General features: G+C 50.2%; 13 protein-coding genes across 13 annotated transcripts; 6 read left to right on the forward strand and 7 right to left on the reverse strand.

Annotated features, from left to right (window-relative positions):
• Nucleotides 1-3,086: 3,086 nt before the first annotated feature.
• Nucleotides 3,087-4,529, reverse strand: VFPPC_09997 (protein kinase-like domain; the record flags this gene model as incomplete). Its single annotated transcript, XM_018288445.1, has 1 exon — nucleotides 3,087-4,529. The coding sequence occupies one exon, from the start codon at nucleotides 4,527-4,529 to the stop codon at nucleotides 3,087-3,089; it is 1,443 nt and encodes a 480-aa protein (XP_018137864.1).
• Nucleotides 4,530-5,193: 664 nt separating this feature from the next.
• Nucleotides 5,194-5,712, reverse strand: VFPPC_09996 (cytochrome c oxidase assembly protein COX16; the record flags this gene model as incomplete). Its single annotated transcript, XM_018288444.1, has 2 exons — nucleotides 5,194-5,274; nucleotides 5,446-5,712. 2 exons carry the CDS (start codon nucleotides 5,710-5,712, stop codon nucleotides 5,194-5,196), a joined length of 348 nt encoding a protein of 115 aa, XP_018137863.1.
• A 769-nt stretch (nucleotides 5,713-6,481) lies between these two features.
• VFPPC_09995 (hypothetical protein) lies at nucleotides 6,482-7,191 on the reverse strand (the record flags this gene model as incomplete). Its single annotated transcript, XM_018288443.1, has 2 exons — nucleotides 6,482-7,047; nucleotides 7,134-7,191. 2 exons carry the CDS (start codon nucleotides 7,189-7,191, stop codon nucleotides 6,482-6,484), a joined length of 624 nt encoding a protein of 207 aa, XP_018137862.1.
• Nucleotides 7,192-7,462: 271 nt separating this feature from the next.
• On the forward strand, nucleotides 7,463-8,248 carry VFPPC_09994 (RNA binding protein; the record flags this gene model as incomplete). The annotated part of the gene is made up of 1 exon (XM_018288442.1): nucleotides 7,463-8,248. One exon carries the CDS (start codon nucleotides 7,463-7,465, stop codon nucleotides 8,246-8,248), a length of 786 nt encoding a protein of 261 aa, XP_018137861.1.
• Nucleotides 8,249-8,593: 345 nt separating this feature from the next.
• VFPPC_09993 (glutamyl-tRNA amidotransferase, A subunit) lies at nucleotides 8,594-10,215 on the reverse strand (the record flags this gene model as incomplete). Its single annotated transcript, XM_018288441.1, has 2 exons — nucleotides 8,594-9,981; nucleotides 10,056-10,215. The coding sequence occupies 2 exons, from the start codon at nucleotides 10,213-10,215 to the stop codon at nucleotides 8,594-8,596; spliced, it is 1,548 nt and encodes a 515-aa protein (XP_018137860.1).
• Nucleotides 10,216-10,691: 476 nt separating this feature from the next.
• Nucleotides 10,692-12,248, forward strand: VFPPC_14704 (hypothetical protein; the record flags this gene model as incomplete). Its single annotated transcript, XM_018292472.1, has 2 exons — nucleotides 10,692-10,933; nucleotides 11,042-12,248. The coding sequence occupies 2 exons, from the start codon at nucleotides 10,692-10,694 to the stop codon at nucleotides 12,246-12,248; spliced, it is 1,449 nt and encodes a 482-aa protein (XP_018137859.1).
• A 258-nt stretch (nucleotides 12,249-12,506) lies between these two features.
• On the reverse strand, nucleotides 12,507-13,244 carry VFPPC_14703 (ribonucleotide reductase inhibitor; the record flags this gene model as incomplete). Its single annotated transcript, XM_018292471.1, has 1 exon — nucleotides 12,507-13,244. The coding sequence occupies one exon, from the start codon at nucleotides 13,242-13,244 to the stop codon at nucleotides 12,507-12,509; it is 738 nt and encodes a 245-aa protein (XP_018137858.1).
• Nucleotides 13,245-16,161: 2,917 nt separating this feature from the next.
• VFPPC_14702 (ribosomal protein S27e) lies at nucleotides 16,162-16,723 on the reverse strand (the record flags this gene model as incomplete). Its single annotated transcript, XM_022428925.1, has 3 exons — nucleotides 16,162-16,344; nucleotides 16,449-16,511; nucleotides 16,721-16,723. The coding sequence occupies 3 exons, from the start codon at nucleotides 16,721-16,723 to the stop codon at nucleotides 16,162-16,164; spliced, it is 249 nt and encodes an 82-aa protein (XP_022284052.1).
• A 526-nt stretch (nucleotides 16,724-17,249) lies between these two features.
• On the forward strand, nucleotides 17,250-18,091 carry VFPPC_09992 (Phosducin family protein; the record flags this gene model as incomplete). Its single annotated transcript, XM_018288440.1, has 2 exons — nucleotides 17,250-17,314; nucleotides 17,377-18,091. The coding sequence occupies 2 exons, from the start codon at nucleotides 17,250-17,252 to the stop codon at nucleotides 18,089-18,091; spliced, it is 780 nt and encodes a 259-aa protein (XP_018137856.1).
• A 555-nt stretch (nucleotides 18,092-18,646) lies between these two features.
• VFPPC_09991 (leucine Rich Repeat domain-containing protein) lies at nucleotides 18,647-20,059 on the forward strand (the record flags this gene model as incomplete). The annotated part of the gene is made up of 1 exon (XM_018288439.1): nucleotides 18,647-20,059. One exon carries the CDS (start codon nucleotides 18,647-18,649, stop codon nucleotides 20,057-20,059), a length of 1,413 nt encoding a protein of 470 aa, XP_018137855.1.
• A 958-nt stretch (nucleotides 20,060-21,017) lies between these two features.
• VFPPC_14701 (phospholipid-binding protein) lies at nucleotides 21,018-22,373 on the forward strand (the record flags this gene model as incomplete). The annotated part of the gene is made up of 1 exon (XM_018292469.1): nucleotides 21,018-22,373. The coding sequence occupies one exon, from the start codon at nucleotides 21,018-21,020 to the stop codon at nucleotides 22,371-22,373; it is 1,356 nt and encodes a 451-aa protein (XP_018137854.1).
• Nucleotides 22,374-22,760: 387 nt separating this feature from the next.
• Nucleotides 22,761-24,109, reverse strand: VFPPC_09990 (hypothetical protein; the record flags this gene model as incomplete). The annotated part of the gene is made up of 2 exons (XM_018288438.1): nucleotides 22,761-23,925; nucleotides 24,018-24,109. 2 exons carry the CDS (start codon nucleotides 24,107-24,109, stop codon nucleotides 22,761-22,763), a joined length of 1,257 nt encoding a protein of 418 aa, XP_018137853.1.
• Nucleotides 24,110-25,559: 1,450 nt separating this feature from the next.
• Nucleotides 25,560-26,508, forward strand: VFPPC_16813 (NAD dependent epimerase/dehydratase; the record flags this gene model as incomplete). The annotated part of the gene is made up of 2 exons (XM_018294566.1): nucleotides 25,560-26,178; nucleotides 26,240-26,508. 2 exons carry the CDS (start codon nucleotides 25,560-25,562, stop codon nucleotides 26,506-26,508), a joined length of 888 nt encoding a protein of 295 aa, XP_018137852.1.
• Nucleotides 26,509-26,709: the final 201 nt, after the last annotated feature.

A 26,709-nucleotide genomic window follows, 5' to 3' on the forward strand; every position in this document is an offset into this window, starting at 1 on the left:
ATAAACGGGCGTCGCGACAACAACTTTCACCTGCCACAACCACGATCACAACCACAAATACAGCCACAGTTGATCATCTCAACGGTTGCCCCGACGAGCCATGTTTGTGCCTGGTCAATCACAGCCCTCTCTCCCATCACGGTCCCTGTGCCACACAACCACATTTCTCATGGATATTCCTTGATTGAGCTGAATTCTCCACTTGGCCTTGGTTTAGACCTTCCAGCCGTTCAAGGTTGCACCACAAAGCGCCACTGGTTCACGCCATGCCGTTGCCCCTCTCGCTGAGTCCTGGTGGCCATCTCAACTTCTCTGCCTCTTCTAGTCAACCAGTGAATGGTTGACTGGGTCACTCCCGCACTGGGGATGGCAGGCTTGGCCGAGCTCTATATGGCCTGAGATGGCCCTCTTGTAAGAATAGTCAAACGCCACAATCGGAGAAAGAGGTGGTTACCGTTTTCAGAATCGCACAATTGAAGCTGTCCCTGTGGCGTTAAGAATCACAACTAAACGAGTAGTTTACAGCTGCAGTGGCGATTTAAACGAAACGGAGAGTTTGATCGCAATCCGTTACGGGTTGCGGGGAGACTCGGGCGTAAGTGCTGTTAGCTGGAGGAGCAGTTAATCGGCCGATGAGTTTAAAGTTCTGTCAAGTGGGTGTGTTTGGAGCACAAGACTCAACTTGTGTATCGATGGAGTTGGGTACATGGAGATACATTTAAGGCAGCATCATCAAAGACAACTAAACAGCTATGCGGGAAACGCCGCAAAAGACGTAGTAAATGCCACAACTCAAACCAAGGCGGGGATATAGGCCCTGCGAAGCAAAGTGAGGGGAAATGCACATCTCCAACTACAAAAGGGCTCGAGGCGTATGTGAGGCCAGGCAGGCAAAGGCAAGGATCTGGCGATCTGCCAATTTGAGGCGTCGCTAAGCTCTAGTAGTGTACGGTCTGTGGTGAAAAGTATTTGCTTATAGCCAAGTATACACTAACACATCCCAGTATACCTTAGCACATAACGTGATAAGCGATACCTTTCCCTTCCCACTGTATTGCCTACCTTGGTAGTTGTATCCTGCCATCCATCATGCAGAGACGGCATCAAGTGCGGGGAAATGGAATTCACTTTTGCCATGACGAGCTCCTCAATCTTGCTGCCGTAATAGTCAAGCTGTTGAATCGTGATCCAAAGTTCTTGTCCAAGCCCGAACCCCGTATTGGTGAAACAACCGGGCAATCAATGCCATCGGAACTCGTAAACAACGCATGATTGAAAAGCTCCGAGAACCAACGGCCACCAAGCCAAGCTTTTCACTCGGACTCCATGTCTGTCTGTTTCGAGGAAACGTGCATAAGTGATGTGCGGAGATAACCCTGCATAAACGTGTATCTTGCAAACAAACTTGACAACTACCTTGGCAAACATGCATCATGGACGCAACCCTGCCGATGAGAACGTTTGATCACCATCAACTCTCCATATTCAGTAATCTCTCCCGGTCCATTAAACACTTGCCTCTTTGTATAACGTGCTCTATTTCTCAGTGCTACCTGTTGCCCATGATCCCCCATCCTGTCTCATTGGTCCATCATCCTTGTTGGCAGATCTGCGTATAGCGTCATCCACGCCAGGCATACCCTGGAGAACGACATCATGGCTGACAATCTGATACATTCATTCTTGTTTGTGTCCTCGGCGTGATTTTGACCTCGCTTGACTTGTTTACGGTGCATTTGCCCACCATCGGTTACGCGGCCGTTTACATGTTTTGCTGGCCGAATACTACGTGATGCTCGATGCCGTCGTCGGCGATGCGATCGATGTATCTGACCCTGATTTGCAAGGATTATTTACCTGTGATGCTAGCAATTATTTGGCAATTGTGCTCATCTTTTTTTCCCGGACCCTGATTTGTGCTGCGTCTTTGTTACAATTGCCACCGATTCCGCCTCTGTTTCAACAGACCGACGATTCGGCTCAACATGTTGGTCCGCTTTCATGAAATTCACGCTCCTTGGGTAGATAGCACTTCAATGTTGCTTCCAATAATGCTATAGTTACGCACAGACTATTCGATTCCGGGGCCAAAAGCACAGGCACATGGCCATCCATACTATCAGTAATCACAACACCATCTCGATGCAGTGCCATGCACCTCACACTTGACAATAACCTCATGCATGTCATGTCTTGCGCTTTACTAAACCTCTCAACTCACCCAACTAATGGCATCTAAGTGCGTACAGTAGCTTCTTTTCAGTGTAACCTCTGCTGCCGACCGCGGTCCCCCATCACACAACATCACCAGATATGCAAGGGATGCCTCTTCTCACTACCAACAAAGGCCAAGGCCGTACTACCAACCCATCAAACTCCCAATAATGCACATACCCCCTCACAGACCACACCGTTCCCCGCCAGACCTGTCTTTCAATGTCATGATCGAAGTTTCCACGGTTCCATCGGACGCCGGGCTTCTCATCCACCGCCTTTCTCCCTTGACCTCGTGGCAATTAACGCCTTACCAAGGTGAAAAAGCAAACAGACAGACACCTTTACGTCATTGTCCTTGATACCGAATACCCGTCATCTGCACATCAACAATACAATGCGGCGTATTTTTGCTACAACATTAGTGCTTGTCGTGCGCTGATCTTGTTTCGGTACCCCTGAATTGCTGTGTGATTTGCATTCCGGCGCGGTGTTTTTTTGTAAATCGCGTATAGTGGTCCCTGATTTGACTGTTGACGGGGAGGGTGAATACTGGCAGTACGAAATGAATGTACGCGATGCTGTTGATTGCTTCGTAATTACAGTGAAACTATGACGTGATTGACAATTCTTAAGTAGATATCACGCTGCTGCTATGCCTAACAGGAGACTCCTTTCATGCATTCTTGACCGCTGTGTAGACAACACTACAGACTGGTTGACTCGTATGAACATCAATGGCACGGGGATTGTTGAAACAATCGGTGATGATGATTCTTCATCTCGATTCGTCTACCTCTCAGAATGAGCCGAGTGCCAATTGCCCTGACCCCCAGTCAAGTAATGCTCCTTGCACGAAAAGAAGCAAAGAATCAAGAAAGCCTAGGTGCCTCCCACTGTAGCAAAGCCTGCAGCAAACTGTCACTCTTCCACTTCTCAAGGGCCTGCGTCTTCCATTCTTCCCATCGTTTGTCTTTAGAGTCAAACACTCGCCTCAAGCCCATAAACAGATCAACGAAAGTTTGGTGATCTCTCTCACATCCACTAGCCGCACCGGAAGCAAAGAAGAATCGTTGCACTTGTCTGCCTTCCATGACATAGCCCGCCAGATCATCACGACCTCTCTCTCTAAAGATATCTGCAAACCTCACTTCGTCTTCAGGTAGTTCGTTGGATCCACCGTAGAACCTTGCAACTGGCCACATCATACAGGGCGTGGAAAAGGCATCTTCCTTTGGCACAGTTTGACACCATTCCCAATCTATTATACCGACGATGTCGTAGTCTTTGTTGACTAGAATATGGTCTCCTTTATCATCTGGATGCTTCAGGAAGAACTTTCCCTCTGAAAAGAGCTCGCGTCCCACCTTATTTAGGATATCCAAACGAAAGCGATGTGCAAGATAGATATCTGCCGGGTAGACGGCTGCAATCTCACCACTCGCAATCATTGCGAGATGCGTTTCGAAGATGACGCGTGCCGCTTCCGCCGAGGAGTTAAAGGGACCTAGAGGCCCTCCAGATTCTGTACCAAACGTTGCTGCATCCGCTAGACCTTGTATCTCGAATGTAGCCGCATCTTTTGCTGGCGTCATCGACCCTATTTTGTCGAATTGGTGCTTCTCAACCTCGATAAAGATATCGACCAACTGCTGCATGACCTTTTCCTTCTGTGTCGAAGTTGCCCGTTGCCAGTTCAGTGGTTCACCTTGTATCTTTTCCATCAGGATGTAGCTAACCCCGCCCAAAGGGTTCTGAGGATCGGTTTCACACGCCCAGTCGAAAAGTTTTGGCGAAGGGATGCGCGTATGTGTCTGTAAGAATTTCAACGTAGCTGCCTCACTACGAAGTATATAATCCCGAGCCTCTACCGGCGGCGATGAGGTACTGATGAGGCGAAGTCGTGCTAGCCACTTGATACCGTCTTGGAAGGTAATTTCAGCATGACAATTTTGACCACCCATCATGCTTGACAGCTTTTCCGCGGACAAGTCAACAGTACAGGGTATTCCTCCACGAAGGAACGAGGCGCGTGCACAGAGTTTCGAACCATCGACTCGACGGCAAAGCTCATTCAGTCGACGGGCTGCAGTGGCAGTGTGTTTGAGCGGGAAAGTCCTCCCAATTTTCCTGAGTTCATCAGCAAGGCTGCTGTTGCACATCTCGGTCTTCTCACACACCTCTGGCTTGGGACACTTGTGCCATTGATCCTGCAAGTGAGTTCGACAAAGGTGCTTGTCACAGGAAAAGCAGTCTCCGGATCTTTGAACGGCCGGTTGTCTGCACTTGTCCCAATCACACGTCCACAGAGGCATTTCGAAAGACACGTTGACAAAGATTACGGAAAGATGGTAAATCTGGTCGTTTAGGTGTACAATGCTGTATTCGTTGGTGTGGAGGCTCGACGACGATTGTGCTTAGTTAGGGGGCCAATGTACGATTGTTGAATTCGAAGTTGTATTGTAGGGAGTTTGTTGATGCAGCGTTCTCAACTGATTTCGCTCAGGATTCTTTCAGAGCTCGGGTGTCATTGTGAGGTTGAAGCTTCGGAAGTCTTTGGACCGTGAATCGCATGTGGGCATTCAGTCGTTGGGCATAACAGAGTGGCACTCGGCCACGCGAATAAATTTCAGCCCTACAAATACATATGTACAAAGTAGGCTGCAGCCTGCGGGCGCTAAAGACCAAGACAGTTAAGCATTCAAGATTCCCTCTGTATCTTGCAAAGGTCGGTCTCATGGTGGTACCTGTAACTTTCGCAAGATAAATAGCCAATCTCATTCCCAAAGATGGCTTGCTTTCCATGCTTGAGTTGTGTAGTGCGGCAAGGGATTACTTCCGTAATGATCGCCAGAGTGAAGTTTTTGAAGATGCTCGCCATCTGCATTTCATCGCTCGAATTACACTCTTACAACAGGCTGCCCGCATATGGTGATACGGGCAAGGAACCCGGAGATATGTGCGGAACGCCAAGTTGCATCACAGAATGCCATCGTTTTCGCCCGGTAATCGCTCGACACGCTTCTGCTCCCAGTTATCAAGATCCCGACCTGCGAGACGCTAAATCGTGAAAGAAAATGCATTAGCCAGGATTCTTACAAGATCAAGCCTTGTTCCTGCAGGCATTTGTTGCACCGTATGGTCGAACAAATCTGCAACAGGTTGATACCCGCGATAGCACTGCCAGCACAATCGCCATCCCAATTCAAAATCACTGCAATTTAGACTTACATAGTACTCTTCCTTCATATCCACCTTACGGGCCGCCCGCCTCACGCCAAGTTCTTCCTCCTTGGTCATTTGTCGCACCTTTCGGTCATGTCGCTCGTATCGAATGGCCGTCGCGGGTGTGAGCACAAATGATCCGGCAATGACGACGGCAATGAATGGCAATCCAAACATGACAAAGGGATGCTTGTTCATGAGGCGGCGGTACTGGGATCCAATCTTGCTGGCGTCGCCGGAGCTTCGGAACTTGTTGCTCTGGAAGGTTGGCATGGTGGCGGTTGCTGGTCGATGGATGTTCAGCAATCGATTGAAATGTGTGCGACCTGCTTTCCGTGTCGTTCCCGTTTGGCTAATTGATATGCCAGTTGCGTGATGCCGTGGAGACAGTTGGCAGTGATGAATAATGCTGGTGTTGAAAGTTCGAGATGATGCATCTGGAGAGTCGCATGATTCAATTGACGGTTGACTTGCCCACAATTCATGTAAAAGTGGGGCCGCCTACAACTCCCTCACATGTCACTTCAATATCGAAATCCGACGACGACAAAGTAGTGTAATTGGGCTTTGCAACAATCAAATGGAATTTTTTTTGTGTTTGTACATATATACTAGACAAAAGCAATTGGCAATACCTTATTTGTAGCCGATGTAAATCGGCATATTTCGCTGCAAACTTGTCATGTAGCCGTCGACACATTGTAGAGTAGACAAACAACATTGCAACCAGCCGCACATGTTGACAATTCTGTATCTCTTATGCCCAGTGAGAAACACCGGTCTCGACTCGGAGTGAAGGGCACATATCATGTAAGCTAAATATTTGACTCACTACTTGGCAACTCAAATGTCCAGGTGGAACATTGCCCTGCAATTGCACCAATCTCCCTACCTTCTCCTGAACATACGACCAGTAAATACATACACAAAAACCTCCCTCCCATCCTCGTAAGCACTTGAAATATTCCAGTAAACACATAAAACCAGACATGATTCATTTACAGTCCGCCCAAACGCCAACCTAAAGATACCATTACCTCCATCACCACAATCTCCTCTGATAATACACCGGCTTATCCGCCTGCGCCAGCCTCTGAATCTCATCCTTGATGAGCTTCCTACGCTCAGCCCTCGTAATCGGTAGAGGATTCTTTGCCAACGGATCAGGGTGGTCCACACCCCAAGCTTGTTCGGCGGCCTGTTTCTTAATCATGTCCAACATGGCCAACTGTTTCGCCGAAGCCTGCTTTTTGGTCCCTGGAGCAATCACCTCCTGCTCCTCTACTTGTTGCACCGGGTCCAGTTCTTCTTCCCCATCATCCTTCTTTGCCTGTAGGCCGGCCTTCGACGTGTCCTTGGACTTGACCGTTTCCTGGTGAAGCTCATATTTCTTAGCTAGTCGCTCCTTTTCATCCTTATCCGCTTGGCTTTCTGTCACGATAATGGTCCCATCTTGCAATTTCTTCGTTTGTCGTGTAAAATAGTCGGGTAGGTGCGCCTTGGGGGACGGCTTCGAGTTCCCTGGCCGAATCGCCACCCTTAGGTCTTGTAACGTGCGCTGCTGGAGAGCGTAGCCGCTTAGAAACAAGGCAAGTGTGAAAAGAATAACTACATCAGTTAGAACGACATTGTCAGAAGAGTTTCATCACTGGAATGCGGGAATGTAGGTGCATGGTCCGTGGCATGCAACTTACCAACAACGATAGAAACGAGGACCGATACCTCGGATGATGTGAGAAGCGCTCTGCGCATATTGAGATGGTAGATTTAACTAATCATTAAATTTAAATACGTTGATGTTTTTTCAGTCATTTATGTTCGACTTTCCGAGTTTCACAGTTGTGACCAGCAAACCGGTTTGCAGAGTGACATCCGTCATCCAGCCATCAAAGAGGACTGCGACCGTTGGCACAGCAACTATCTTATCGCAGCTGCGCCCGCCATCTTTTCTGAAATGCGCCAGCGACACCACGACCTCCCGCCGAGTACAACCACAAAATCACGTCATCACGAATTACTCACCATGTCCAAAGGCGACACCGTCCAAGCCGACGCCCGTCGCTTCCTCGACGAGCGTGGCTCCACGGCCGCCCTCGCCCCCAATGGCCTCAACCCCGCGACCATCATGGAAAAGGCAGTCAAAGACCGCATCATCGAATCCTACTTCTACAAAGAACAATGCTTCGCCCTCAACGAAGCCGACATCATCGACCGCGTAGTCGAACACGTCAACTTTATCGGCGGAACGCACGGCAACTCCCAAAAGCCGAGCCCGTTTTTGTGTCTCGCCTTCAAGCTGCTAGAACTGTCTCCAAGCGACGAGATCCTACAAGAGTACCTATCCTACGGCGGCGAGCACTTTAAATACCTGAGGGCCCTGGCGTGCTTCTACTTCAGATTGACCCGGAAGGCGGTGGACGTTTATCAGACACTGGAGCCCTTTTTGGAGGATCGGAGGAAATTGAGGAGGAAGGGGAGGAACGGCACCTCGTTGACCTACGTGGATGATTTTGTGGACGACTTGCTTAGCAAGGAAAGAGTTTGTGCGACGAGTTTGTGGAAGATGCCGAAACGGGAGATTTTGGAGGATTTGGAGGAGCTGGAGCCGAGGGTCAGTCCGTTGGGAGACTTGGAGGATATATTGGAGGAGGATGCTGATGAGGGCGGCGGCGAGGAGGAGCAGAGGAATGGGGATGGGGAGGAGGGTGAGATTTCAGATGGGATGGATGTGGATAGAAGGTCAAGGAGTGTGAGTAGGTCGAGGTCCAGATCTAGGTCGAGATCGAGATCACGGTCTAGATCGCCTTGAGCGGTGAAGGAATTTACGATGAAACGAAGCAATATATTGGACGAGGTCCGCAAATGAGCAGCAATAGTCTGAACATTTGGCCCGCCGGAGAGGCTCTAAATTCAGAGCTTAGGCTACACACCGAGACGGCAATCAGCAGCCACCCCTGGTTGCCAGTTGTCTGCGGATTGTCACCCTCATGAGGGAGTCAAATCAGGACCAGTGAAGATTACTTCAAATACCAACGCCAAGGTTTGAAGGATACCACAGGAGTTGTAACTACCCAAAGCGCCATGATATCTATGTATTAATATAATAAAATGTAAAATGCTTAACGTCACGTTATGCCATCTATATGCAACACATCTATGCCATCAGAGCTTTCAATCTCTCCGCCATCCCCAGCACCCGCTTATCATCCCAATATTGCCCAATTAGTTGTAGTCCCAACGGTAGTCGGTTCTCTGCGACTCTCGACGGCACGCTCACGGCAGGTAACCCGGCCAAACTGGCCGGTACAGTAAACACATCCCCCATGTAAGCCTCCAAGCTGCTCTTTGTGAGCACGTCGTTCAGTGTAGGCGCAAATGATGGCGTCGTCGGTGACAATAGAAAGTCTACTTGCGGAGGACCTTGTTTGTCCTGCAGTGCTGTTTCGGCGTCCATGTCGCTGAGGTCGAACTGCGCAGGTTCGTACAGTGGATTATCTAGTTTAAAGACCTTGTCAAAGTCTTGTCGAATTAGGCGACGGACTTTTTGTGCTTGGATGAAGTAGTTATCCATTGCTTCGGAGCTCAGACTGTAGGTGCCGAGTAAAATACGGCGCTTGACTTCGGGGCCAAAGCCGGCTCCACGAGCTTCCGAATACAACGTGTCGCCTTCGGCATCTCCATGGTCTGCTCTTACACCGTATCGAACACCGTCGTACTTGGCGAGGTTGGAGGAAGCTTCAGCAGCAGCGAGGACATAGTACGCGCAAAGAGCTTCCTTAGTTGAGGGGAGCGACACGGGCACAATTCTGACGCCTACTGATTCCAGGGCTGTCGCGGCTTCAGCCCAGCCCTTTCGTATTAAGGGATCAAGCTCGGCAACATTATATTCTAGCGGTATGCCAACAGTGAGCTTGGGCATGTCTTCCAGCACTGGTGGGCATCCTCTAGCGCATCGCTGCCGTGAGGCCACAGACAACGAGGTCGGGTCGTTGGGATCATGTTCTTCGTCCAGCTTGGTTTCTACCAATAAGTCCAGAATTGGCTTCACCTCCTTGGCCAGTATTCCCACCGTATCGAGTGAATTGGCATAAGCAAACACGCCATATCGTGAAATCATGCCATAGCTTGGTCGATAACCGACGGAGCCCGTGTACGACGCCGGCAGACGAATTGAACCACCAGTGTCCGTTCCAAGCGCAATGTCGGCATCTCCAAGCATGACAGCAACAGCGCTACCTCCGGAACTACCTCCGGCCGAAATTGGCTCGTCCGTAGAGAGGTGGCTGCTCACGGCGCCGTGCATGGAATTCGTCGAGTGCGAGCCCATACCAAACTCGTCCATGTTGGTTTTTCCCACGACGGTGCCGCCTCGCGCACGTAGTTGCGTTACTATGGTTGCTTCATAGGGCGATTTGTGGCCGCGGAGGATGCGAGAGGCGCATTGCGTAGGGAATTCGGCTGTTGCGATATTGTCCTTTACGGCGAGTTTGAACGGTTTCGCCCCAGGGAGCAGTTGAGGTGACGATGCATGTTCGATTCGTTCTGTGGCAGTAATATTCGCATTAGTATACACATTATCCTTGAGAAAAGCGTCGGCTGCAACAAAAAGCACATACCACTATCCACAAAGTGGTTGCAACTTGTGCTTTGGAAGCGGCATTGTAATGGAGCTCGCGACGTCGCTGGGGCAGGAGAAGCTCGGCGGGAGCGCAGAAGCGCCTTTGGTGCTCGAATCTGCGGATGGATATCCGAGCAGCGCACGCAAGCTGCCCTCATTGTCGTGTTCGCAAGACCATCAACGTGGGTGACGGTCACAATGCGGCTTGTGTCCAGAAAGTCGAGTAGATGGCTTCGAGGTTGGATTTGAATGTCAGGGTCCAGATGTCCCTCAAGGTTCCGTCAATCGGATCAAAAGTCAAGTCGGCTGGCTGACATCTGGAAGTCCAGCTTAGCGTGTGGCTAGCGCCGATGTGCGCTGAGTGGACGCCGTTTTAGCGACTTGACAGCCCCAGGCAGCCAAATCAGGCATTAGAGCTCCCTGCGCATGTGGCCGTTGATTTGGTCCTCGTAGGCACTGGGACTTCAGTCGATTATCTTCATGCAAGCTTTCCACACTCGATCCTAAACCGGCAACTTTGCGCCGGTGCACATTGAGCAACCACTCTTGCGGCACTCTTCCTTCTCATGCCTTAAATACCAACTATATGGTAGCAGTCGCGGCATTAACGGGAGTTTGAAGCCCTCGGGACACCATGTCGTCCAAACGCGAGCTCTCAGACGTCGACGAGGGCGAAATTTCAGAACCTGGCCCAAAGCGACCAAGGAAACAAACTGGCGCCACGCCTCGACACCAGCACCAAAACTCGTCAATAGATCCAACATGGGGTCAAAAATACGTCTTTTCGAGCCTGGAGGATGCAACCACGATTCCCTATGGCGAGGAGTCTGATTTCGAGGATGATGCCGACGCCATGGCATATCTCATGTCGGTCAGGTAAGCCCACACACACCACCCGCCTTCGCTTGTTTCTGAATTACTCTTTGCTGAATGTATATTTTCTGTTTCATTATTTAGATGATACTGATATGGTGAGTATTACAGAAAACAAGCGTACAACATTCCTCATTTGCTCGTTGCGCCAAAGGTCCAAATTGGACCACAGCTTCCACCAGAGCTGCAAGATGAGAAAGACGACGACGACGAAGACGGCGAGGAAGGCGAAATCGATCGGACCATTTATACCAATGGGATCGGCGACAGTAGGGGATACTACGACGATGGGGCATACATTGCCATGCCAGAAGACGAACCAAGAGCCGAGAACGAGGCTGGAGATGAGGCCGATATCGAGTGTGATGAAAAGGAGCTTCACGAAGCGTATTTCTCTTCGATCATGAGGCAATATAATCGCCTTCGCAAAACCCTACATTCAGAACCGCCGTCAGACGCCTCAAAAAAACTATCTTCCACACAAGCCACCTACGCCGCACCGTTCGGTCCAAAATCCAACACCAACAAAACATGGGCAAACATCATGCGCAACACAGATCCGCACCCACTCCAACTAGCGCTCATGTCCAAAGAAACGGTAATTCGCGTTCTGCGCGTCCTCATAGGAGGTACGTTCCTGCGACGGGGCCACACTCTGTCTGAAAGAACGAGTCAATGGCTCTGGGGGCTCCTTGCACGACTCCCTGACCGTGGGGAGCTCAATCATGCTGAGATTGGATGGATACGAGACCTTGGTCGACGTGCCGTCTTGCTGGGTAGAAGTTTGGCTGAAATGGCAGCCTTACGAGACGAGTTGGAAGACGGACAGTTGGGAGTGAATGAGGCGGTGGACGCGAGCAGCAGCGACGAGGATGTGGTGGGGGTTGATGCCGATTATTTAGACGACATGGATAGCCCAGATGAAAATGATACCCCGGCGGAGGAAGCTACCAAGGACAGAGATGGTGAGAACGAAGTTACCAATGATAAGGATGGTGAGAAAGAAGTTGGCGAGATTCAAGAATCTGAGGCCGGAGACGTAGCCATGGATATAGAATCTGGCTCTGACACGGATGGCGATGGCGACGCCGAAGAAGGTGAAGCTGATGAAGACCTAGAAGCCGCCAAGAGAGGCTTACTAGCTCGTCTGGCTGCCTCTGCTTCCGATACAGAGCTGGAAGTGGATTCTCAGGAGGAAGCTAGAGTGCGATTACGCATGAATATGCGTGCTACGCTCACCATGATTTTAACGGTTGCTGGGGAGTTTTACGGCCAGCGAGATCTGTTGGAGTTTCGGGAACCCTTTGTGGGAATGTAACTTTGGAATGTGAATGCATCAAAAGCGTTTGTCAATTGTACTATATTACTACCCGATGGGATAGTTTGGGACTCGAAAGTCGAGTACGGGAAATAGATAAAAACATGAATCCAATGGTATTCTGATTGGCAAGTGTAGCCATCCATGACGCCAAACACCTAACACTGTAAAAATCCAATGCCGAAACTGCCTCCTTTACAATATGCCATACAACCTGAGTTTGTTTGCTCTTAAAACATAAGAAAATGATTGATTCGTCTAAGACAAATCCATGTCTCGGCCTTCGCCAAAGACCAGAAAATCAGCCTCTTCAAAGTCGCTATCGACAGCCATGTTCTCCTGATCAACCACATCCTTAAAGGACAAACTCCCTCTCACGCGGGTCTTTGGAACGGCCATGACCCTCGAATTACCCCATTGGGATGGCGCAAAGCTCCGTGGGCTGACCTGTTCGTCCCAGCCCCTAGATGGTTGTGCCAGCATGGTTGGCCGATCAGCCAGTTCTTCGTCGCTGTAAACTCGCTTCCGTGATGATTCGGAGACGTTGCTTTCCACACTCTCTTGGGACATGGTCAACTCAGGGACGTCGTCTAGCTCAGGAACAGAATCGTAGTCGTCGTCAATGGGGAAAGCCGGCTGTGAATCGAGACCACCGACTTTATTGATACCACAGAAGGGGAGGAGTTCTCTGGATGATGCTCGGACTGTGGCTTGCAAGGCAGGTCGACGCGCAGGCATGGGTGTATTATCTGTCCACAGTTTGAAAGCGCTTGTGCCGCTGGTCTTGTATCCCTCGGGGACAGACTTGCGCACTCGCATGCCAACACTGAGGAGATTGGATTGAATATGGCTCGGCAGAAGAGGCTGGCGGGCCTCTAGTTGCGACTCGATGACGGCGTCACCGTGGGCTCTTGTACCGAAAAAGGATGTGATTTGGCGCTGGGCTGGGTCTGCGGAAGCACCTGCGAACTGGCGCTTAGTTCGTGGAGTCGACATGGTGATGGAGAGACGAAAAGGTTTAGCGAAATGAGTGTTGTCGGGGTTTTGTTGCTGCGATGCACTGCAAAGGACGCACTATGACGCAATGCGTGGTAGAATGAACGGCGGAATTAAAGTTTGCCGTCCTTCAGGTGAAGTCTCTCAATGCTTCTCTTCTGTTTCAGGAGGATATTTCTGGCTACGGCTGCGGGTTTCAGTCAATGGTGCTGAAGCGTCGTTTGCTCCGTCTGATATGTTTGTCGTTTTGGTCCACAGGCAGTGGTGACAGGTAGCCGAAATGAAAGACAGGGGTCTGGTGTTGCAGGGACAAAAAGAAAAGAAAAAGCGGTAGAGTGGAGAGTGGTCGATACGATTGAGATTAACGAGAGAAGGAAGCCGGGGATGCTAATAAATCAAGCGAGACCTGGGTGATTGATTAAAAGGTCAATGGGATGAAAGAGGTTGGCTGGAGTTGAGGAAGATGAGTGGAGGAGGTTGGTGTCACCTTCGAGTTGGCCTTGGTTCTTCAAAGCAAGCAGACATTGAGCCGGGGACCAAGAAAAATGCCCTTGAAACACAAGGGACTGGTTAAGCCAAAAGTGGGGCAGATGCGCGTGGTAGTCGCGCCTCTTTCGTGTAAAGTGGTTCGCTTTGGCCAGTGAAAGAATTGGTCTTACACAGAAATTGTATGGGGGAAATGGTGTCATGGGATTGGTCAGATTTAATGGCAGACAATGCGTCCAGGGTAGCCATGACAACGAGGCAGTTTGCACAAGATATCTCAACTGAGTGGTTTGAAAGAGAATTTGTCAGATAAGATCTATGCAATTTGTTCTTTTCTGGTTTTTAAAAATTGATAATGTTTGTTTGAGTCTATAAGCGTGGCTGTTGGCGAGTAATTAGGCGCCTGGCAGTCTCTCCGCCTCTTCATCAACTACTTTGTTTTACTACTTCAAACACGTAGCACGATTGACCTTAAGGTTGGAAAGGAAAACATAATAAAAACAAGAGTGACGTAAAATTTAGGTTGAGCATACTAAAAAGTGTTGTTCTCTATTATACTACTGCTAGTCAAAGTAGTTGTATTATATCTAAAGTGCCCAGCTGCGTACAATACCCGGCATGCAGGCGAATTTGTCGTTGGCTGGCAGCCTCAACCATATTATAGGGGGCCTAGAGTTTAAACAAGTAAAAGTTATCACATATCGCGTTATATACTGGGGCATATTAGAATATATTAGTGTATACTTGGACGTAGGCAAATACTTTTTACCACAGACTGAGCACCTCGGCGGGCAAGGCTAAGCTTTGGCCACTGCGGAATCCTTCCAGAAACAACACTCTAAAGGTGAACAAACATCTTCAGTCTGTATTCAAAAGTATGTGTCAACATCCAGACAATGTGCGCCGACAAACCGAGACGCGCCTGCATCAAATCGTTGACTACTTTCACTATAGAGACACCGAATCAAGCAGCAAATATAACCGACCGAAACTGATTGGACTAGTCTATCAATATGCCAAGTCCAAAGATAACGTCTTGCTCGCATTCTTTCAGGCGATGGAGATGCCGATGGAGGGAGGCGCCGTCAACTTCTCGGATGAGGACACCGAGACTTTGCTCCCACGTCTAGTGGGATTTGCAGACCACTTGCTTAACGACTTCTTCATGCCATGTAAGTATGGACATAAATCCAGCTGCCAAGCTACTTATACGACTCGATAACAGTCCGAGCGGCAACCGGGAAAATACCCCAGCCCACACCCCGTTATCACCCAGCGACTCTGCCAATAGGCAGTCTATACGTAGACTCTGTCGGAACGCCAGAACAGTTGTCAACTCTCCGCGGCGATTGTTTAATTCGAGATGGGCAACGCTGTATCATCTCGCGTGCTTTCGACACGTCGATTACCAAATAGTGCCGCTGCTCCTAATGATTTGCGGTTTGGGCTACGCGGTCTAATGTTTTACGTTTACAGGGGAGGCGTTGATCGCGCACAAACTTTTAATACATATATTTAAAAACAAGCAGATTATAACTTTTAGCTGTCCTGTTTGCCTTCCACCTAACGCAAAGCACTGTTATTAGATGATTTGAATGCATCATTGGCCAAAGCAGACGAGACAGTCGGTCACGGGAATAGCAATGGGCGGGCTGTGTAGACAACTGTGATGCTGCCTGGCAATGGTTGATGGTTCTTCCAGTGATGAGCCAAGCCAAGGCAGTGGGCAGGATACAAAGCATACTTCCGATGACAGCCGAATCCTGTCCCGTACCATGCCAAATTAATTGCCACTTCAGGCTGGAGATGACTCCAACAGTTGCATGACAGCACGGATGACGAGTGTTCGGTGTGACTCACATCGCCTGCAAGTTGCACCACAGCAAGGCGTCTACGCACATTCACACGGACCAGAAAGTAAAGAATTCGTGGAAACCATTTGAATTTTCGCAAGCACAGTGCCTAACCTCCCCTACTCATAGCACTCGGGTATGAAGCGATCCTCAAACCAGCGGTTCCACGTCCTCATGTCCAGTTGGCTATCCAGACCACCCTAGACACTCGTGAAAAGCCCTTCTCCAGCTATCCACCCCCTCCATGCAGTGCTTTTTTTGATTCCTGGTTCAAAGACGACTCTTTGGTACAAGGCGCGCGTAACGGAAAAAAACGTGATGAATGACATGCCATGCAAGATATCCGGAGACCCCAAACGCCCCTGTTCGTGGGTGGTTTCCATCTTCTATCTGCAAAGAAAAAAGTGTTGATGATTATTTTGATGGCAAAAAAGGTGTGAGAGAGAAAAAGGTTCCGTCTATACGCCCATTTGTCGAGGATTCGTGTGCTTTTGTTTTGCAGATCCGAGATGTGATCACCATGAATGAACCGTAAGAGTCATGAGTACCCAAGGAAAGAAAACTGCCCGTGAAGCAGTTTACTTTCTTCGGAAAGAGCAACCCTCGGTTAATCTGGCCTTACCACCGGTAGGCTGGCACAGGACGGTGGTGCATCCCTGGCAGATGACGACGGTCTGGGCGTGTGAGAAGACGGTGGTGATGGTGAAGCAGCCGGGGCACTTGACGTCCATGAAGAAGGATCGAGGAGCAGGGACCAAGGTCTAAAAAAAATGTTAGAATCGAAGTTCGTGGTTGTTGGCGGGTTTAAAGTTCCGTCGTGTGGTAGGATTGGATGGTGCGTTTGTTGTTTTTGTTGTCATCGTACCTTGAGCTTGTGCTTCTTGGCCTCGGCGGCCGGTGAAGGGTTCAGAAGATCAACAGCGAGAACCTGCATCAATCTCCGTTAGCATAATTTGCACTTCCATCGATTCTTCTTGTGCTGATCGAAGTCCTGGACATCCGCCGACAGCACTTCCCCCCGTGGTGATGGGAATTCATGTGTCGACAGTGTCCATTTCTTTCCACCCTTTTCGCACAACTTTCCACGGCGTATTTCCATCGACTGCCGGCGCAGTAGGGGGGGATTTCGTCGCTCACCATCTTGACTGATTGACTCGAATGAAATTTGCCGTCGGTGTCTTGCGAGGATCGAGTTATTGACGAAATCTGGCGGCAGATTTGGGGCTCGCAAGATGCGTGAGAGGTGTTAAGCGAGGAAAAGTTCGGTGGACTTGAGGGGGAGAATCTCGTTTGCCTCTAGCTTGGAAACTGGTCCAAAACAGTCTAGCGCAATAGGGTTTTCTGGCCCAAGACCACGTGACAAAATTTTCAATCGGTTTGATTGGCTCAAGCTGGCTACACTGTAAAAATGCACCGAGAGACCCACACGTCTTTGTAACTTATGCAGCCTGGAGAGCCCCTTGTGCAACTTTTGCCATTACTGGCTGGAGTTTGTGGGGCGATTTCCTGTGGGCTTGTGTTTCCAAGAAGCTCGTCGTCATTCTATACCAGGCTGCCGCAAAGGGACTGGAGCTGGTGTTGTCCTCTTTGCTGGTGAGGTTCTGACCACTGCCAATTGATAGACTACCTGTGTTTTGTCTCTTGTCTGCCGCAAGCCAATATCAAAATGGCGGCTCCCGGCGACCAAAGAATCGCTGTGCCTATAGATGATCCAAACGCAGACACAGAATGGTAAGTACTAAGTACCCCGCGGCTGTATTAGCCTCCATGGCACAAGCTCTGACCATTGCTAGGAATGATATCCTGCGAAAACATGGAGTTATTCCCGAAAAACCACCGAGTCCTACTCCCATGATCGAAGAAGCTATCCTCGAAGGCCGAAGATTAGCACACGAGAATCGTCTTGAGGGTAAAGATCTTGACGAGCTCGATGAGCTGGAGGATTTTGAAGACGACGAGTTTTTAGACCAATATCGCCAGAAAAGAATGGCAGAGCTTAACAGCCTGCAAAAGAAATCTATTCATGGAGGCGTGTACCCGATATCGAAACCTGACTACCAGCGCGAGGTTACTGAGGCGTCCCAAAACGGACCAGTGTTTGTCAACTTGACTGCCGGGACAGGGACGAATGTTGAATCACGAGTCTTGTCAGAGCTATGGAGACAAGCTGCCAGAGAATATGGAGACATTAAGTTTTGCGAAATCCGTGCAAATCAGGCAATTGAGAATTACCCGGACAGAAATTGCCCAACGATTCTCGTTTATAACAAGGGAGACATTGTCAAACAGGTGGTTACGCTCATGACTCTGGCAGGCGTCAGAACGAATATGCGTAATATTGATGATATTCTTGTCGAAGTTGGCGCAGTTCCCGAGTCGGACATGCGCATTATAAAGAGACGGCAAGCTGCCGAGGACGCAGAGGAAGAGCGCCTTGCTGGAAAGAGCATAAAGACGGGGACGGCAGGACGATCAAGAAATGACGACGACGATGACGATTGGGATTAAAATATAGACATGATGCAAATGCGAATTGTATTTTTTGGCATGGAATATCCGTGAACCGAGTGTTTGCTACATCGACAGGGATGGGGCATCGTTGAATCTCTGACTTGGCTCGTATTGCTGAGAAGGAGACTCACAGTTGGTCTCGATGATTCTGGAACGACTGTATAAGGTGTTATCGAAGATAAACGGCGACTCAAACCGCTCCGTCATTCAAACACATTTAATCTGCCAAGTTGGGCGTTATCAAATCAGAACCCCACCACCTTCATGAGACCACACGCGACTTTTAGCAGAATCAACGTGGGGTTTCGGCAAAGTGGGGCCACGGAACGACGAGATTGGACCCTGAGCTCTATTTATTACCGAGCCGAGCTGGAGCTGTTACGGTACCAAGTACAACGGCGCGTTCCTGGCGCGTCTCCCACTACTAACCTCACCTTACAATATCCCTTTCCTTGCCATCTAAAATAGCAAGGCATTTCATCAGAGGCAACGAGCGTATTCTGCCCTCTTGAAATCCACTTGTGACTCAATTTTTTTTACCCTGTCTCAGAAATGGCTGAAGAGCCCTCTCTCCCCCGGCTGCCAGCAGTCTCCTGGGACGAGAATTCCCAAAGTTTCAGCAATAATCCCCGGAAACGTGTTCGCCATCCACGCTCGGGGGGACTTTGCAACTCTAGCGATCCAGCTGTTTTCTCCAGCGATGATGACCCTGGTCTGGATAACTATGTGGAGGGTAGAAAGAAAAAGCGATACGTGGGATCATGGTTTCAACAACAACCCACGTCTTCTGACTCGACTTTCAGCGAGCACATGATTCTACCAAAGCCAAAACGCAAGTTAGCCCGCCAATTTGACAGTGGTGTCTACCTGGGAAGTGATGGCACTGAGGGAGATGATTTGGCCGCGGAGGTGTTGGAGATGCCTCTCCGATCTAAGCTGCCACAGTTAGAAGAGCGGCCGCAAGCCCTTGCTCCTGTTATATCCAAGGCGGAGCTATTGGCCAGAGAGAAGATTCAGAGTTGTCTGGAGCAAGGGGACGAGACTATTGATCTCTGGTCCATGGGCTTAGAGGAGATCTCGAGCGAAACTTTTAGCCCTCTGCAGACATTTTCTTGCATTCCGGTGGTGGCTAAAGACGTTGCCTTTGAACAGAAGGACCCAGAGCTGAAGATTTACATGGCGATGAATCGGTTGCGGCTCATTCCGGGATCCTTGTTTGATCTCCAGCATTTGACGATTCTGAGCTTGCGAGGCAATAAGTTGACAGAGATTTCACCAGCAATAGCACGGCTGTCGAATCTAAAACAGCTGAACCTGTCTCAGAACCGCCTTCGGTCTCTTCCCGCAGAGCTCCTGGACCTTTTCAGCAAAAACCTGGGTGACTTGGTCTTGCATCCAAATCCGTTCTTTGAACCTAACAGACAATTAGACGCTGGCGAAGAGGAACTTGAGGGAACAGACCAACGGCTTCTAACGCGTCATCTGGGTCGATCACCTCTTCAAATGACGGACTCAATGGGACAGATCCTATCAGAGTTCAAGTTTCCACCATACGACGAGACGAACAAGGTGGCCGTATTTGAAGGCGACGAGCAAAATGATAGCGATAGACTGCTGGAAAGACCAAGTCGTGTCCCTTCGTTGGTGGAGATTGCGCTACGTAGCTGCTATTCTGCCTCACAGCTCTCTGAGCTACAGTACTATATGCCCGATGGCCTGCCACAACTACGTGAGCTTCTGGAGAGAGTGACGAAGCAAAAGGAAATGGGTGGCATTACTTGTTCCCACTGTCGAAAAACGATAGTTGTTCCAGCCATGGAGTGGGTAGAGTGGCGTGAGATTAGCACAGTCGAGGTTCAAGCGGGTGCTGTATCTATACGACCGCTGAGTATGGTGGATGATGAGAAGGCGGTGCCATTTTTGCACCGAGCATGCTCGTGGAAGTGCGGGCCTGTAGCTAAGTGAGAAATTTGTGTTGCAGTTTGGAGGAGTCATCCATCTGGAGTTTTGAGGCATAGCGATTTGCATTATTTAGCGGGCATATACAATCTATATTGTTGGCATGTTGATGTTGAGGGAGTAGTGGCAGATTTTTTGGGTGGTGTTGTGTTGCTCATCTGGGGTGGTTGCACGCAGATGAATACAATGTTGAGATGGCATTTGGGATATTAATTAATAAGGGAGAGTTGTTCTGGCAATTCTTTGTACATGATTTGCATATCATTATGTCAAGTTCGACTGAGTTTGTAGCTGAGTAGTCTATCTCCCAGACCGGTTTGGCCAATATGGAGTCTGGTCCATCTCTAACCTCTACCAAGTAATCCATGTACTTGAATTAAAGCTCAGTCATACATGCAACGGACTGCTTATACCCGTATGCTACGCATTTCACCTGAGACCTAAACAAAGTCGAAAGTGCCCGACTCGGCACGTGGAATATGGCGGTTCATGTCCTTCCCACCAGACACCAGACCCTCTATGCAGGGAGCCACCACGCGGCACTTCAATGTTGGTCTGTTGACTTGAAGACTTGGACCCTGCACAGCGTGACCTGGCTGTGCCGGACACGCATGCAAGCACTTTGCGCTCGGATTCCGTCCCGAGGTGGCGCGTGTATTATTTCATCCCTAGCATCCCTTATGCGAATGTCATCAGTAAATCGACGCCCATGTAATATTTGGCTCATTTTCAAAAGCAAATCCATCATCCTGGCACCTTGTTGCATTCCGGGCCGTTGCCCAGAGTCCCCATGTCCATACCCATACCCACGACCATGTCCATGCCGACCCGCTCGCTCTAAATAAACAACCAGACACAAACCACCAGACTCGTCCAGTCTACAACACTACTCCGCGCAATCCTGAGATATCCGAACCTCCATCACCACCTTCGCCGCCGCAAGGCAAAACAAATCCCCTCCGCGATGCCGTCACCCACCACCTCGCGTCCCTCGTCCCCAACGCCATCACAACTTCCGCCCGTCCCCAGTTCGCCCGTCTACTCCATCGCATCCACGGCCAACCCTCTCTCCAACTTCAACCTCCCCCTCCCGCCAGCACCGCGGCCCGTCCACGCCGTCCTCACAAAGCCCGACCTCGAATCCTCCCAACAAGCATACTCCGACCTCCTGGCCTCAGCTAAATCCTACCGCCTCGCCCTCGCGACCCTCTCCACCGCAGCATCCTCGTTCGGATCCGCCCTCGAATCATGCGCCCGCCTGAAAGAAGCCCGTGCCGAACCCATCGGTCCGCAAGCCGGCGGCGCAAGCATGACCGCCAGCTTCACCACCAAGGGCGCTTGTACCGCCGACACCCTCATGTCTGCCTCTGGCGTACACCACCTCGTTGCGAACCATCACCAGATCCTGTCCGAGACGGTGTACCGCTCGTTCGAAGTGCCCCTGCTGCATGACCTGGATAAATGGCAGACAGTAATAGACGACGAGGAGGAAACATACCTACAGAAAATCAAGGCGCAGAGCAAAGAAGTCAAACGCCTGGAAAAAGAAGGCCTCAAACTACATAAACAACGACGCAGGGACGTGGCTCGTTTCAGAGCCCACCTCGTCGAATTAACAAGAAAGCTAGACGGCTTAACGACCCTCCACGCCGACCACTCAAGAACACTACTTCGTGAAAGTCAAGAAACGAGCGGGCGCATCGTCGACGCAAGCTGCAGCCTCGTTCGCGCAGAGGTCGACATATTTGAGAGTCTGGCGCGCAAGGGCTGGACAGGCGGGGGACTAGACGACCTACTGGAGAAGGGAACCGATTTATTTGCTACGGAAGACGCAGGCGGACATGCTACATCTTCTGGAGGCGGCGCAGACGCAGCAAAGCTGTTTTCAATATTACCACCGAAGAGTATCCTTGCCGACTCGGCATCGGAGGTAGCCAGACCGGGACACGCTAGAGGCGACAGTCTGCTCATGGACTCTGATCGGTACCAGTCCCTCGCGGCGTTGGCAACGGAACCGAAGCAGAATGGCGCGGGGGCAGGGGCCGCAGACACAGATAGTGTGTTTTCAGCTGATTTTAACAAGCCGCGCGGTGCGAGGCCGTTTTCACCACAACCTATACGCAGGATCCCCGCAGACGTGACGTTTGAGTCTCTTGGTGCGATGGGCGAGTCGTCCAAGGGTGGTGAGGAGGACCAGCAAGAGGAGGAGGGGGAGGATGAGGATGGCGAAGAGGAGAGAGGACGGAGGAGGTCGACTTCGGATTTGAGAGATAGGGAGAGGGAGGGTGAGAGTTCGGCGGATGCGTGGGGGAATTCATGATGGGGTCAAGTGCGTTGTACGACTAGTTTACCTGTATGTTTATCACTGAGCGGTATTGATGTTCATTCCAGGCGGCATTGTTGATTCCTTGAAATAGAGGATTTGAACGGACAGACTCGGACTGAGGTTGGTGTGGGAGGATTCGTCACTGTATTGTGGACTTGGTTTGGGAGACAATTTGGCACTGGACTCTATTTCTTTGTCCTAAATTACAATGCGCTCTGCATTCTATGCTCGGCCATGTCGATAATACTCCCAGACGCCCTCAACGCCATCAAGATGCAAATTATGTACCCACAACTCCTGCACTCGTAAACCTCATAAAACCACCACCCGACTAAATGTAAATGCAAGTAGCTACCGCCATGGCTGACAAGACACGGTCCTCTAGTCGTCCTTATCAATGCTGTAGACATCGCCCTTGAACAGGCCAAACGTAGAATCTAGCCACCAAATAATCTTCCAGTACAAACTGGCGCGTCCCCAGTCGAATTCTCCTGTTTCCGTCCGCGGTACCTCGTTGCCAATCATGCTGCCGCTAAACCACTTAATAAACGGGACAGCGTTGACGAAGCGTTGCATGACGGATTGCTGGGGCAGGAGTGCTTGCTCGGCGGGAAGAAGTCGAGCGCGACGAGCGGTGGGGATTCGGCGGCAGAAGATGCTATCTTCTCCCTGAATCTCCATGGGTTCAATGCCGGAGCTTACACCTGGTGCGTCTTGCATGGTGGCGGAGGAGGTGTGTGAGGGTGTTAGTGTAGCCGTGTCGAGGGTCTGGCTGGACGTTTTTGATTCTGATGGCGACATGTCCATCAATCGGCTGTGGAGCATGGGAGGCAGGTTGTTGCTGGTGCTCTTTCGGCGAGGCGTGCCGACGGCCGCTGGCATGCTTTGAGCACGCTCAAACTCGTTGTCCATGATGCTGTCGACATCGGGACACGCTTCATCCTTGGCAGGAGGCATACCTCTGTATGGTTCGGCGTAGACAAAGTAGCCCAGAATGCTCTGAGGGCTCGCATAGAAGGCTGCGTTGGCCGCCTCGGTGCTTTCAAACGTCACCTTGACCCAGTGTTCGCCGCCATCAGCGCGGTTGACAAGAGCCCGTTCGTCGGCGGTTAGGTTCCGTCGGCGCGTAAAGGCTGGGTCTCGTAGCTCAGACTTGTATCGTCTTTGCGAAGCTGGGGGGTCGCGAGGGTAGTCTTCGAGAATGGCACCGGCGAGGTCCTCGTAATGGGAAATGGCGGCGTATTGCTGCGTCGACGAACGGTAGCCGCGAAGGATAAGCTCGACGGGGTGTGACTTGACGACTCGTTGAGGAGGAACATCGTCCTGCATCAAACCACTGCTCTTGCGCTGGTTATTGGAAACAGGGGCGGCGGCCTGGTTCGACACCCAATCCCCAAAGAGCTTATCGGCGGCTGCGAGGGTGGGATTCTCGCGACTTCGAGCCGGCGTGCCTGTTCGCGACCGAGATCGTCGGGTGGATTTGCCAAATGATCCCGTCTCAGCGACGTTACGCCTTGATCGAGATGTACCAGTGTGCGCGTCGTTTCTGTATCAATTCAGTCAGTACACAAGGTCTGCAGGATTCCTTCCCACTTTTGATCAGAGTAGGAGAAGGAGGTTAGGGCAAGAGGGACGAACTGGCCAAAGTACATGGCATATGGTCGCTTGATGCCATCGTCGCCTACATAGCACTCATCGTCGGGGACATTGTGCAGGATGAGAGGAGCCATGGTCGTGAGTTGGCGTCTGATGACGGACACCAATGGCTGATGGACGATGGATTGATACAGGCGCGCAAATGTGAGGTCGGAGTGGATGGCGCGGGATGGATGGGTGTGAGAGGTGGTTCAAGCTCCCATGCGATGAAATGGAAAATTGAAGTTTGAGCTCGAGCATGAGCAAGGGACCAGACCAAATTTCTCTGGAGCTGATGGCCATGGAGCTAAATTTGGTTGGACGAGACTTTGGCGCGGGTCTCGGTTGCTCTGGCACGGCAACAGGGGCATTTGCTGGGACTGGACTGTGAGAAACCAGGTGGTTACTTGGCAAGAGCAAAAGTGGAAATATTCTAGGTAAGAGTTCGCATTGGAATTTCATTAAATAAGAATGAGTTCGGACAATTTTCTCTTGTGGTGCTATTTCAACACGGGCGGGTTGCAGCTAATCGCGTGCCTGAGTTGTGTAGGCCTCTACCAAGAAGCTATGCACATGCAGACATAGGAGTGGCTCTGCAGCTGCCATGATACCAATGATGATACGAATGACGGTATTGATGATGATGATTTTGAATTCCTGGCCCTTTTGAAGCTTCTGAATTGAGACTTTTGTAGCAAGTCTTGTCGGTGCCAACGAATTCTTTCTCCTTCATCTGCGCCGTGCTTCAATGTTCATTATGTTTCCTCCAGTGCTCTTTCCTCTCCTCTGTCATCAGCACCTCAGCTTCCAATTTCATGATCCCAGCCCCCCCAGTCCGGGAGCCGCCTGCGGCTAGCTGTTCGAATTCAACATTAAATTGCCATGTAATGGCTGATGTGCGTGTGCATGCCCGTGTGAATGACTGGATGATGAGTGGTCAATTGACTGCATGTGGACTTCAAAGTTCAAATTTCATATGTCAATGGTTGACTTCCATTGAACCCTCTTCTGTAATTACAGCATATTATAGCGCATCATCCACTGTAAGTCCGGCGCATTTCCAGCACAGACTTGACTTTGACATCGATGTCCCCTACGCATGGTCTGGTGAGTGCACATGTACCTGGCCAGTCTTTGATTGCTCTGCTCAACATTGAAGTGCTGCCACAACTCCGGCACCCTGCGTCAACCAACAATATCCACCATCAAATTGTTGCTGCTCGCCGCCCTATCTCGACTTTGATTTTTCGATGACGAGCAGCACAACTGACCAAAAAGGAAATTCTCAGCGCTCAGCAAGTTGCTGCCGTACCATTGGACCTTTGTCCACTCTGACAATGGTAAATGCACATACAGAGGCTGCCTGTAAGACTTTAGCTCGTGGCTTGTCCATCACTTCTTGGAATGACGTAGTTAACCACCAACAGGAACACCAAATGTTGCACAGAGGATGAAGCTGCAATATATATTCAACTCGAAATCCCAATTCTTTAGCCCAATCTTTACTCGTACATATACCAATATCGGACACTCCCGATATTCACAATGGTCCCCTCACCTGGCATCGACAGCTGGTGGTGGCGCTTCCTAGAGAAGTACGTCTATCGCCTCCCTGAACCTCCACCACGAACCCGAACGAAACCTATGCAAGTAATTTGCGTTGGTCCCCCTCGTTCAGGAACCGAATCTCTTCAGCAGGCCCTGCTCACCCTCGGCTACGACTACACTTACCATGGTTGGGACATCATGTTCGAAGAGAACCATCGCATGCCGGCGTGGGCAAGACTATGTCGCAAGAAGTGGTTCGGCAGCATGGACGGTGAATCAAACATCACAACAAAGGACTTTGACGAACTCATCGGTCATGCTGTTGCGGTTACTGATGCTCCCGCCAGTGTGTTTGCGGCTGACATTATTGCTGCTTACCCTGAAGCAAAAGTCATTCTTAATATGCGGAGTGATCTGGACGCCTGGTACAAGTCTGTAGACAAGACAATTGTAGGGGTAAATGACAATTGGATGTTCTGGATAGCTGGGCTGTTTGATAGAGAGGGTTTTTGGGCATGGCATGTCGCAGAGCGGCTGATGTGGCCGTTGCTGTTTCGGGCGCCTGATGGTAACATGGCAAAGGGTATTAGAAGAAATGGAAAGTGGGTATACAGAGGTAAGTTGATGCTTCAGCTTTTACAGATACTACTTTGACGCGGTAGCTGATCGATGATTAGAACACTGCAACATGATTCGAGGGCTGGTCCCTAAAGAACAGCTTCTAGAGTGGAATGTTGGTGATGGTTGGGAGCCTATATGCAAGTTTCTCGACAAACCTGTACCGGAAACCGAATTTCCGCATGTGAATACAATGGGGAAGGGATGGAAAGAGCGTGAAGAACAGGCGGCGAAGTTGTGGGTTGGCAGGGCGTTTCGAAACATGCTTCTCATAACCGGAGTCTTGGTTGGTGGTGCTGCAATTGGATATTCATACTGGAGACATTGATGGCATTAACGAGCACGTAGCATAATTGATGTAACTTTACGAGCACTGTATGTAGCTGTGAGAATGATGAGCTCTTGTTGCTATACATTTTGTTAAATTATGCTATCAAGGCTATGTATCTCTTAGACGTGGGCTCAACAATTACGAACTGGATTGCAAGTAGTCTTAGCACCTCCATCATCCAGACCATCCCAATATTAC

Source organism: Pochonia chlamydosporia, chromosome 4, assembly GCF_001653235.2.
Source record: "Pochonia chlamydosporia 170 chromosome 4, whole genome shotgun sequence".
Classification (NCBI taxonomy): Eukaryota; Fungi; Ascomycota; class Sordariomycetes; order Hypocreales; family Clavicipitaceae; genus Pochonia; species Pochonia chlamydosporia.